We start from the raw sequence: 12,807 nt of genomic DNA on the forward strand, positions 1-12,807 counted from the left end.
GGGGGGGGAAAAGCCCAGCCCTCCCTCCGGCGGCACATGGCAGCGGGGCGCGCAAACCCCGCGCAGGTCAGGCAGCTCCGCGCCGCCGCTTAAAGCGCGCTGAAAAGGCGGCGTAGTGCGGGTTTCGGCGGGTCCGAGGCGAGGAGTTAAAAATGCATCTGGGGTCGTGGCTCCTGTGGGGCTGCGGCGTTTTCTTCGCCTGGGGCCAGAGCAGTAGCAGGAAGCAGTACCAGGTGCAGCACGGCGCCTGCAGCTACACCTTCCTCCTGCCCGAGACCGAGCGCTGCCGCCCCGCCGCCGCCGTCCTCTCCAACGCCGTGCAGAGGGATGCGCCCCTGGACTACGACGACTCCCTCCAAAGGCTGCAGCTGCTCGAAAACATCATGGAGAACAACACGCAGTGGCTGATGAAGGTAGGAGAGTGGCGATTTCTGTCCCGAAAATCCCCCCTGCCCTACCTTCTTAGCCATTTCATTGCGGTTCGGTTTTTTTCCTGCCTCTAAAAGTCACGGAGCGCCCCATCTAAACTAAATTTCCCAACTACCGCTCAATCCAAAAGTTGTTTGGAAGTCAAAAAACAGAATTTTAGCAAAGAACTGCTGCTCAGAGCCCCTGCTTTAAAGCTTGTTGCATTGGAGTTGCTGGGACAAAAGTAATGCCATGGGCAGGCAGGCTGCAAGCGCCTCAAATCTCTGCCGTGATAGAACCAGCTACTAACTTATAATTAACTACCGAGCTCTTTTATCTCTATTGAAAGACTATAGAACGTACCTTTATCAGAGGCATGTTTGAAAAATGTTATTTGAAACATGGTTTCAAAACTTGCATGCAGAAGTTAACATATTTAAGCCCCACCAATGAAGAACTGTATATCTAAGCAAAGACTGGAAGTCTGACTGGCAATGAAATTAGTCTAGTGAAGTGATGGAACTTCAAGAAATCCATTAGCAGATATCATAGAGTCATAGATTTTATCCATCATAGATCCTTTGCATCTTGTAACATTTCCACTGAAATATACAATACTCAAGGGAAAAATGTTCTGGGAAGGGTGTTGCAGATGTCACAGCTTCCTTGGATGCAACTCCATTGATAGATTTTGATTTAATAAACCTTTACTTCACTTGTACCTGAAAAAGTGTGTTAATATAGTTTAATTGCATAGTAAACTTAGGAGTATTTATGTCCCATACCAAGATGCCCATCTTCTAAGCAATAAATATTTTGAGGACTTAACTTAGCAGTTGACATAGTGTCTCCAAATAAGTGTTCAAGTGACGTCATAAGACTTTTTTTCATAAAGAAAGAAATACTTGTTGAGAATGGAGAGAATTCACAATTGCCTACAGTGAGTAGCCACTTCTTACATGACTATAAAATAATCTTGCATTGGGGTTCCCTTCTCTCATCAGTTACAGAGTTGCAGAACTAGCATGATATACACAAGTCACACCTCAAAGCAGACAGCAGAGTGCTGTCATCTACCTGAAAACGAACCTTGAAGGTTATGAAGGAAACCTGCTAGTGAATTTGTGTGTCAGAAACACAAGTCACCCTTCAAAGCAGACAGCAGAGTGCTGTCATCTACCTGAAAACGAACCTTGAAGGTTAAATCCCAAATGCATCTACCTGAAGGCTGCAATGTGGGCCTCTAAATCTGTCTTTCTGGGTTCAGGATGCTCAATTTAGACATCCAAAAAATGTCAGTTCAGTGGCTTTTGTTTTTTTAATCTCACAGGCAAACATACTTCCCTCCGCATGCTTACCTTTCAACTTATTAATTTACAATGCTGACTATTGTGATGTTAAGACCAACATTAACAGATGTGCAGTGCAGGATGAAAAACACACAAAGTAAACCAGTCTAATCTACCCAGCTGCTAAGCAATTTCCTAACATAAATAGTAAAATCACACACAAGACTCCAGTGCTAAATGCCACTTAAATAGACAAACACAGTATCATAAGTGGCATCAGGTAAATAGAAACCAGTAAGCAAATTCCAGCATCCTTATTTAGTAAAAACTCTGCTTTTTCCTGTCAGTCCCTGGGAAATCAGTTACAAGAGGAGTAGGATAAGTATATCTAAGCCATTCTTTAGGGGATCAAAAGGCAGAGTTTCTATTTTACAAGACAGAGAAAAGTTTCTTTTATTTGAGCGAAGATTTCCAAATAAGATTTTTTTAGAATAGCCTGATTTTTTTTTTCTTAGCTGTGACACAGCTAAACATCCTGTAAAATAACTGCCTTTTTCACTATTTTAACACCTGCTCTTTATCTTTATGTCATCTGTTTTGTTCACAAAGAGACTCCAACAAAAGTAGCTTTTCCTCAGATTTGCTTTGCTAGAGACACCTGGTCTGCAAGTGAAGATGAAAAGCAAACAATAACCTTTAAAGTTGCTTACAAAGTTTACTTGCTGTTTTTTTAAGGTCACTAATACACATTCCTAGGTTCAATTTACGAAAATAGAGAGTACTAGATTAATCAAGACATGAAAAAAAAAAATTGTTCACTTAGTTTTTATACCATATTGAAAGCGCAATATAAGACAGATTTTAAAAATACCCTGACATTAACTTCTCAGCAATTACACTAAAAAACTGCTTTAGGTATTGGTTTTTAATTTTTTTTTTTTCTTATTTAAGAGTCAGCACCTGTTTTGTTTTGAAGTTGTGTAAAAAAAAAATACATTTCAAGCTTTTAGTGTGAATTAACCTTTAAACGTTGTTCCTGAAGTATTGCACATCCCCAGACATTTTTATACTCCTCCCCCCCCTCCTGCCTTTAATCCATCAACTAAAGGAAACATTCCGTTTCTGAATGAACGCTGGGCTGTATGAATGGAACAGATGGGAAGTGTGCGCTTCATCTGCTTAATAGACAAACACAATGGGAAGAAAATGAGTTACGTAGCTCCAGGTTCTTTTCTGATCTGCTCCTGCATAGGGAGCAGAAGACTTTGTTCTACAATTGCTACAAATCGCTGCCTTATGAAAACACATTTTTTTTTTTTTTTGGTCTGAACTTTATTAATGCCTTATGCCACCGCTGTACATACCATACATAAAAATGAATGTCTTTTCAAAAGTAGATTATCTTTAAGCGTTCAGATGACAAATCAGAACAAACCACTATTCCATCTAATCCAGCCTTTAGCAGTAACCCAGTAAGCGATGCTGTAGAGCAAAGGCCAAACCCCTAGATCAACTGTGCAATAATATACCTGAAATGAACTTTCTTCCTTGACTTTCCCTACCTTGGGATCAATTTATATATTGAAGTGTAAGATTATTATTTTTTTTAATGCACATGTGGGCAGGGAGAACAAACCTCTCAATAATAGGATTTTCAGTTAATTTGAGGGGATAGCACGTTGGTGTACACCTAAGGTACAATACGAAATTTTAAATGTATATACATAAGTGAGCTATTATACTTTAGATTTTTTTTTTTAATATAAAACCATCAGGATTTCAGATATTCCTAGAAGATAGGCAGTTCCCCTAAGTTCCGCATTTTTTCAGATTTTAAGCCATTGAAATAACTGAATGCTAACTTAGAAGATAGGCAGTTCCCCTAAGTTCCACAATTGAACAAATCTCTGACTTAATGACAACATTTCTACTCAAGGAACCACATTTTTTTCAGGTTTTAAGCCATTGAAATAACTGAATGCTAACTTGAATTTACTAGTGCATAAACTAGATCCTATGGCTCATGAGCTATGACTCTGTTCAAAGCAATAGTGTAAAAACTTGAATTTACTAGTGCATAAACTAGATCCTATGGCTCATGAGCTATGACTCTGTTCAAAGCAATAGTGTAAAAGAAACAGGTCATATTTTCTTAGTCTTTCCTGTTATAAACAGCTGAAAACAAGGTATGAACAAATTGATTATAGCCTATGGAATACAGGCAATTTATTTGTAATTTATCAGCAGATCAACAGATCAGAAAATAAAAGTTTTTGTCAGGAGTCAACGTTTAAAACTCAGAGCAGAACTTTGTCCTGAAGCATCCCGGCAGACTGGGAGGGGGACACTTTGCTGATAGAGATGCACTATCTTTGGATACTCTGAACTGAGATTTGTTTTTCTTTGTCATGATATCCTGGAAGCTTTGTCACTTTGAAACGTGTTTCTTCCCTTAGCACAACAAAATCAGATGTTTTAAGATATACGGGAATGAATGCTTACAATTTTTGATGAGTAATTACCAATGAAACATTATAATTATTGTCATACTTGTACTGAACTTCATATCTTAAATAGGAAAAGATATTCTGACATGCCATCATCCAAAATCTGCACACAATGGATAAGGACAAATGTATTGTACAGGGCTGGATTATGAAGTACGCAAGAGATGATTCTGACTCTGAATCAAGAGCTGCATTCCTTTCTTAAGTAATGCATCTGTTTTCACTTATTGTGAAAAGTGCTTGTTTCTCTCTATCAACTGTGTATTTGCAAAGCAAAAGACTACTGGCAGGACCTAAAAGAAAATCCTTTTTTCCTTTCAGATTAGTACATGTTACTGGATAAAGTTTCCGTGCTCCTTTAAATGATCTGACTATGCAGTTTATTGTTGAATCTCCTATAAGTAAATTTCCATGAAAGAATTTGAAATGACACTTTTGCATTTGCTTAAAACTTATGTTGTAAAGACTGTTTCTGTATCATTCCACAAAAATTGTGCAAAATAAAAAGAAAGGGATTTTCTTGTACAGATCTACAAGACAAAATTGAAGTTGAGAGCTTGCCTTCTCCAAGATGTTATCAGTAAAAATTGGGATAAACAGAGGCTTGTGTTACTGAACTAGTCTTTTACTAGCATTCAAGATATATTTTCATCTGTTTTGTTTGTTATTAATATGATCACAAACGTATCATCTTTACCTGGCCCAAACAGCAAATTGGGAGACTTTCTCCACTAATTAATGACATCAAATGCTTTGTTCTTCTTCTTTTTTCTCTTTCTTCAAGTGCATATGTGGGAAATGAGCCTGGAGTTGCTTGAGTTGACAGTTTGCATACCCATGTAACGTACAAAACTTAACAGCATAACCTTTAGAATATCTTAGGAACTTTTGCAGAGACTGCGGTTCAGAATGGTGTTTCTTAAATGAAAAAATATCCTGCTACTGTTCCTTTTTTGTTATGAACAAATTCAGTAACGTGCCTCTCCCCATAATTTACCAAGGGAAACAACTGGTATCATTTGCTTGACCTCTAATCACAAGAAACAAGCTATCACGTAGGTATTGCTTAGAATGGAATTTTGCCCAGAAGACCTTCAGTATGAATGACACCTGGTATCTTCAGTGACTGTATTTTCCTGTCCTTTCCATACTATTTGTGGTTTTGAAAATATTACACATTATACATTATTTGATTTACAATACTTCTTTCAGTAAACCAAGGCAGCTTAGCAAACCACTACTTATTTATCAACCTTTTACATACTATAATGCAAGAACCTCCTCTTTTATCTGATATTTCATGGAATTTTATACAGCTTTGGCTGAAAGCCAGGATGGGGGCAAAGTAAGATTGTCTTCCTCCACCATTACCATTATTATAGGGTTAGACATCCAAAATGCTGCCAACTGATTTAGAAGACATTGTCTCAGACCTTAGATTAGGGTCTACAACAGAGAGGTGCCACTCTCGGATACTTCTCTGGAGCTTAGCATAGCCAGAGTTTCATCAGATGACTCAGTCTATCTTAATTAGCTCCCTGGAGTAAGTCCAGTCTGTCCCTTAACTTAAAAAAAATTCCCCTTGAAGAGGCAGATTTATCAGCGTTGCTGAAGGAGGTTCAAAAGCTAGCATGCTGTACAGCCCTCATCCTGGCATACTACTTTGGCACTAAAATTTCTAAGCCTCAGAATCAAGGGACAATAGGCAGAAAGCAGAAATGTGGACTAGGCTGCAAATACGATACCGAGAGCTAGATAAGCATTATGCTTCCCACTTGTTAAAACAGCTTAGGTACAAGAGTCAAATCAGGACTGATGGCCTTTCCAAAGAGTTTAGTGTCTCCCCATTCCCAAATCTTGACAGAATCATAGGATCACAGAATGATTTGGATTGGAAGGGACCTTCAAAGATCCTCTAGTCTAGCCCCCCTGCTGTGGGCAAGGACATCTTCCACTAGATCAGGTTGCTCAAAGCCCCATCCAGCCTGGTCTTGAACTCTTCGAGGGATGGGGCTTCCACAACTTCTCTGGACAACCTGCTCCAGCATCTCGCCACCCTTATTGTAAAAAAAAAATTCTTCCTGAACAGAAGATGCAAGTTGTACTTCAGAGAAAAAAAGGGTTCTGGTATCTAATTAGCAATAAGATACTGATGAGAGCCTTAAGGATACCTGTACAGACTGCAGAAGGGAAGATGAGAGAAGATGGCTCTTGAACAAGAAAACATTTCATGTATGTACTAGTATATGAAACAAGGATGTCACGCATAGAAAATGTGCCCTAGGAAATTTCTCTCTGGTAATAACTGCTAAACCACTGAGAAAATAATTTGTCAGTGGACCATAAATACCAACATAACCTTCAAGAAAAGGAAAAGTTTCTACGGCACTGAATAAGCATTTTCAGAAATAAGCACAGATGATTTTATCTGCCACTGTATTCTTTGAATTTCTCAGATTAATCAAATATAAATACCAGGTGAAAAAAATAATAGGGACATCAGATAATACCATAGGACTAAGCATCTGGAAAAAAAAGGTATGGCACAGTAATTTAATACTCAGAAAAGCCTTAGAGATATGGCATATTCCACAGTGGAACAAATTAAGTCAAATAACCTCACAGACACACCAAAAGTGAAAAATTGCTTTACAACTGGAAATACTGTGATCATTTCATTTCCTTTAACAGACATACCTCTAGGAAATGGGGCAGAGTAAAAAAAAAAAAAAAAAAGAATTGCATTTATTCTCTAATGAGAATAAATGAAATACTGTTTGGTGAACTTGTCTATTCCAAGTAAACTAAGCTCATAGGAAATGTTAAAGAATTCTTAAAGTTACAAAATCCAGATCTGTGTTTTGTATAAAAAAAAAAACCCACACCTAAATAGTTCTGCGAACACTCACTGTGTCAGTTTTTAAGCTGCCTAGGAAAATACATTACTACTACTTAAATGCCTTTCTTTTAAAATTCTTACCACATTCAAAATAATTACTGAAAATCCTATTAGTTTTTAGCTGTTTGTAGAACGGGTTAACCCTAAAATTAAATGTTGTTTACAAAGCTCAGCAAATGTATCCTGTATAATTAGGAGATACCTGTCTGTTTTCATTCCAACTTCCAGCACATTATGGCTTAGTCTGGACAAAGAGAGGGAAGCTACAGGAACTTTTCTGCTGTCTTTACACTGCCCATACGAAGCTTTATCACTTTATCTAATAATCTTCCTGGAGTCTACTAAGGTCATTGCAGGGTCTTAGTGCTAAAAAGAGAAGGCTGATAGAATATGCAACCTTCTCTCCATTAACTTTTCTCTCTGTTACTAGAAGTGTGGGGGACATCTAGAATTCTTTACAGTTATATTATTCACAGAAGCTGTAAGGCTTGAAACATTTGCCTCTCTAGATGAGCAAATCCTTCAGAATTCTTAGATGACAGCAACTGTTTGTCCAATTCAGCTGTCTCTAGAGATTCCTGTTAAACTCAAGAGGCATATAGTGTCCTAACTTTGCTCAAACTTCCTTTAATACTGTAGGGAGAAAAATACCTTGTCAGTTTTGTATTTGTATTCAGGTCTCAAGCATCATGATAGAGCTTAAAAAAAAATAAGGAAACTGTATAGGGTTCCTTTACCCTCTGGAGAACAACATGGCAACTTTCTATCATTGATTTTGGTCAGGGATTAAAATCAGTGTGTTGTGGTAACGCAGCTGAGAGCTCAACAGACTATTTTACTGAATAGCTAGCTATGACATCTTACTATTGAGGTTTCCAGGAGGTGGTGGTGGGAAACACAGCTCTCTCAGTGTTGCAACTGAAATTCCTGAATTCAAATTCAGTTTTTAGACTCTGTAGTGCCTTTTAATAATGTAATTATCAAGAAATTGAAAACAGCTGTGTGGATTTCAAAAGCTGTGCTAAAGCATGCACGAGGACCTGAGTAATTCAGTATTAAGTCAAAACTAGCAAATTAGAGCATTCAGGTGTGGTACAGCATAATCAGTCACACAACTGTCATCATTTGAGCTACTTCAGAAGCAATGTTTTAGTATCCTTTCTGAATAAAGTATTTGTCAAACCCACGTGAAAACACAGTAGGCAAATGTTTGGTCTTGAATTATCACTCCACTAATAGAACTTTTTGACAGGAAAAAAGCTAAAAGTTCTTATCTTTGGAGAAAGAAAAATTGAATCCATTGAAAAATGGGATTATTTTTTTCAAATCTCTAATATAAAAAATGTCAGAGCAGTGTATTAAGCCCCATGCAAACAGCAGCTCTGCAGGTCTGTTCATTCTCACGCTGCAGGCACTAAGAGTCATTCACCTCCTGTACTCACGGTATCAGCTTCATCGCTATGCTGGCTTTTTGGGTCAGGCCTGCACCTGACGTGCGTGGTCCTGGAAGGAAAAAGCCTCTTTTGTTCCATTCTGTCAGGGTGTGGGAATGGGGAGACACCCAGCTCAGTGGAAAGGACATTTCCTGGGCAATAGCCATAGCCCTCACCCCACCAGCAGCTCCCCTACATATGACATTACGTCATGGTACCAGAGACCTGCCTTCCCTCACATGACTTGATGTGTAGTCTTACACTGAGGTATGTGAGTCAGCCAAGAGGTTAAGTTTTGATAGCTGGCACCTAAAAATCATTTTCTCTTCATCCAAAGAACTTCTAGAGTTCATACTAAGACACTTCATATACTTCCTTCAGGTCCTTTCCTCAGAACTACAGCATTATGCTCTGTACAACCACTTCTGCACAACAATTTTCTCCCCAGTTTCCACTTGCAAGGTGTAACCACCCGCAAGGTAGTAGTTCAAACCCACTACTTGGACGTGAAATAGAAACCAGCCCCTTTGGGAGAATGTGCCAATCAGCCAAGAAGCTGTAGCCTCATTTTTCCACAGCATCAGCTGTCCAACTGCCAACCTCAGCTGTCAACATTCAAACAGTAAAAAAAGCTGTAGACGAAGAATGAAATCCATGTACCAATGGAAGGCACACTTGACATACTTCCCTATTGTGTTAACGAATACCCTGTCCATAGAGACAGTTCAATATTCAAGAAGATTCTCTGGTGAAGACTTAATGAAACAATTTCCACATTTTTGCTTTTCTTTTCAGAAAGCTTTTCTATAAACAGGGTAATTCAACTATTCGAAGGGAACATCAACTTCCAGTTTTTTAATACAACTTCCAAAAAATGGATGAAGTAGGCAAAAGACAGCTTAAGTGAACAAGTAAAAACAGACAAAATATTGTATTTTTCTGCTTCTAAGGAATTGACTTAACTAAGACTAAGCTTCTTTGCATGAGGTCTGAACTTTGACCATATTAACCATCCCTTTGTTTTCACTTATGCCAAACTTCCATCCTGATGCCAGATTTTTTGTCAGATACAATGATTGCCTATAAAGTAATAGTAAATTAAAAAACCCTGTGGTAACTGCTACTGGAGCCTTAGTGGGAATGTTTTCTGAAAGCTGCTTTGACGTGATGAAAAAAAGTTCAAATAACTAGAAGGTAAAGCCCAAGACTAATAACCTAAGCCTTAGAAAGAGTATGAACTGCAACATATATAAACAATCTGACCCTGTTGAAATCTTACCACATACAAGCAAAGGTTCTGACAACTGCAGTTTACAAGCTACAGAAGAAAGTTTAAATATAGTTAGTAATACCTTGTTTTTTTTCCCCTAACACATCAGTTTGTTTGACTTGCATCTAGAGAAAACTTACCCGTGTCTTGAGTTCAGCTTCTTTATTATGATAAACTGTATTATTTTAAAAAGGCTCTGAGGACAGCCTGCAAAAACTTAGCTCCACTCTAGGCAAGTAGGAGAATTCCCACTGACTATTTAATGAAACTGAGATTTCATCTGATGTATCTAAAAACTCATTTGACTCAAAAAGTAAAACTTTTTTGTTTTTAAACTATTTGAATTTGATAATGGAGTAAAACAGTAAATCAGACATGCTGTAAGGCTTACTTCATGTGCACCACTTATTGTTAGAATAGAAACAATATTAAAATATTGTTTCTATTGGAAATACAGGAATAGAAAAAAGAGTGATAATTTTAATCACAAGGAAATAAACATTTTTCTTTTCTTGTCCCCGTTGTCCATGTGGGAGTAACATTTCCCAAGAGTCTCATCCAGTCAAGCCCTTCGCACTCACCATTTTCCTGAGTGAATTTCCTTCCAACTTCACAATGTTTTTTAACCTTCAAGCCAACCAGACAATTCCTTCCCTCAGCCCCCTTTTGATGCTCACTGCCTTTATGAATTCCTATCCCTGATGCATCCATTTTAAAAATTCTGCTCACATAGATTCAGTTCCTTTTTTTTTTTTTTTTCCCTTTCTGTCCCTTCATTAAGACCATTCAGCTTCCTGGCTGTCCAGTCTGAACTCTTTTCTCTACTTCCCTTACCATTCAGGATTCTCAGTTCTGGATCCTTCTGTCCTTATTGTTAAATTTCTTTTTAATCCTCACCTACGTGCATACTCTCCTGGGTATTAAGACAGACAGCTTCTTTTTCTGGCTAGCTGCATGCACTATCAATGACTTTGTACTTTCTCTGTTGCTAGATGTGGTTACTCATCTTGAGAAGAGAGTCTTGCATCCAGGGGAGTCTCTTGAAATTAAATTTAAAAGTCTCCCTCTTCAGTGGCTCATCCCATCAGATCTTGACAGACAGGGACAGTTTCCTCCCATAAAATACCCATCCTATAGTGCATGGCTTTGGTTCTCAGCCATTTTTGCTGATATTTCCTGCTATTATAGTTAATGCCAATAGCTTCATTTGTTTTGCAAGGATCTGGCTTCAGTTTCTGGTCTTCATAGAAGGGCACCAACTGGCAGCTGCCTGGCTTTGGGCTTTCGGTAGCAATGACTAGAACTCAGCTCAAGAGGTGACTTTCCATCACTGCCTGAGCGCTCAGTGAGGCACCAGAGACAAAGAGGAACTTCTGGAAGCAATGGATAGACTTTTCTTCTTGGTTCTGTGCCAGCAAACTAAACTGCTTGCTTTTAGATGGATAATCCTAGCTATTGAGGCAAAAAAAAAAAATATATATGCATTTTTTATCAGGATTACATAGTTTAAAATTTATTTTTTCAATGCATCACGCACTACATTTTGTTTCTGCAATATGCTGCCTATACGTGCTGGTCTTATTTCCAAATATCTGTGTTTGTCCTCTCATAACAAGTAGCTTCCTGTTTTATCTTTCAAGCACGGAATTCCTCAGAAGCTTTTGCTTTAAAGACTCTCAACTGTGCTAATGGAACAGCAAAGAAAAATAAATAAGTGTCATTTGACAAGAACATGTCAAGATGCTCAGTATTTTAACTGAGCAGAGGTGATCACCTGAGCTTCCCTTACTTAGGGCAAAACATAGTACTTTCTGTAGTCCATTTTGGTTTTAGGGGTCCTGCTTCCCCCACCCAGTGTTTCGAAGCCTCGGGGAAGTTCTCTGATGGGTCTGGTCTGACAAGCAAGCAATTTTCAGTCTGGTGATGAAAATGTAGCAGCTTTTCAGACACATCATCTGCCCCATCCATCTAGCATATTAGCTATGGAAACAGTGGAGGGAAAGATGATTCAGCATATCTTTAAAAAAGAACCACAGAACTTAAGAGAGGAAATCTATGGTTCTAAATTTGTTTGTTTTGCAAATGTACAGGAAAATCAGTGCATGAGTTCTTCGTAGAGAAATTCAGTCCTTCAACACTGAAATCAGCAACTGACACGTGCACTGTCTCAAAGTCTTGAGCCTTCAAAAATTGGCAGGCCTTCAGCTCAAATAATGACTGGTTCTGTCTTGGTGGCATCATCATTGAGGCTTCTTCTTCAAGAAAAAGAATCTTACAAGAGCTCCATAAACTATATTTAGAAGCCAGTATGTTGCAAAGTTTAAGAACGACTCAAAATGCTTTCAGTTTCCTTTATCTGTGACGTCTGAAAAAAAAATCTAATGATTTTTCATGCTGAAAGATGCTCTGTGAGCACAGCTTTGAAACAGGAGACACCCAGTTTTATAGCTTACAAAAGGGACTAATTGTGTTCCACAGCTTCCTAACTAGTTTGATCCTTGAACTCGGAATCATTCTTCCTTCTGGTTGGAAGTGGAATGCAAGATGACTGCTTCCCTAGAAAGCAATGCTGAGAATGAACTGTGAATGCCTAGCTCTTTTTCCCTTCCCCAATAATGTATTTTGAAAGAAGGAATTTGCTTTGTATTTCCTCAAAAAATTGCACTATGATTTGCTCCACCACATCATGAGCTATTCTCTAAAATAGGCTGTCTTGTTGAAAGAGGAATTCATAAAAAAATTCACTTGATATTGTAAGTCGAGAGAAAAAAGACAAATGGTTTCATATTAAGAAAAAATCTGTGACAGATAACGAATCACTAAAAATTTCATAAAGTTTATAAGGCTACATAGCCAACATCTTTTATGAAAAAATGTCATAAGTACCTCCACCAGCATACCTGATAGTAAGTTTATTTTAGCTGCCTATTGCTCAGTGGAATGGACAAAATACACAATGGGAAAAGATTATTTTAGATCTGGGATAGCAAGTGTTTATTCA

General features: G+C 38.2%; 2 protein-coding genes across 4 annotated transcripts in view; one reads left to right on the top strand and one right to left on the bottom strand.

Moving 5' to 3' along the window:
- Positions 1 to 12,807, bottom strand: part of MCPH1 (microcephalin 1) — a 128,463-nt gene that overhangs the window by 34,666 nt on the left and 80,990 nt on the right. The gene's annotated exons all lie outside the window — the stretch shown is intronic.
- The window catches only part of ANGPT2 (angiopoietin 2), a 45,532-nt gene continuing 32,732 nt past the window's right edge, over positions 8 to 12,807 (top strand). For all 3 annotated transcript variants that reach the window (XM_014948975.1, XM_014948976.1, XM_014948977.1), the window contains exon 1: positions 8 to 413. In XM_014948975.1, the coding sequence (XP_014804461.1) occupies positions 153 to 413 (261 nt within the window). In that variant the 5' untranslated portion in view covers positions 8 to 152. The remainder of the gene's footprint in view (positions 414 to 12,807) is intronic.

Source organism: Calidris pugnax, unplaced genomic scaffold, assembly GCF_001431845.1.
Source record: "Calidris pugnax isolate Ruff unplaced genomic scaffold, ASM143184v1 scaffold141, whole genome shotgun sequence".
Taxonomy (NCBI): Eukaryota; Metazoa; Chordata; class Aves; order Charadriiformes; family Scolopacidae; genus Calidris; species Calidris pugnax.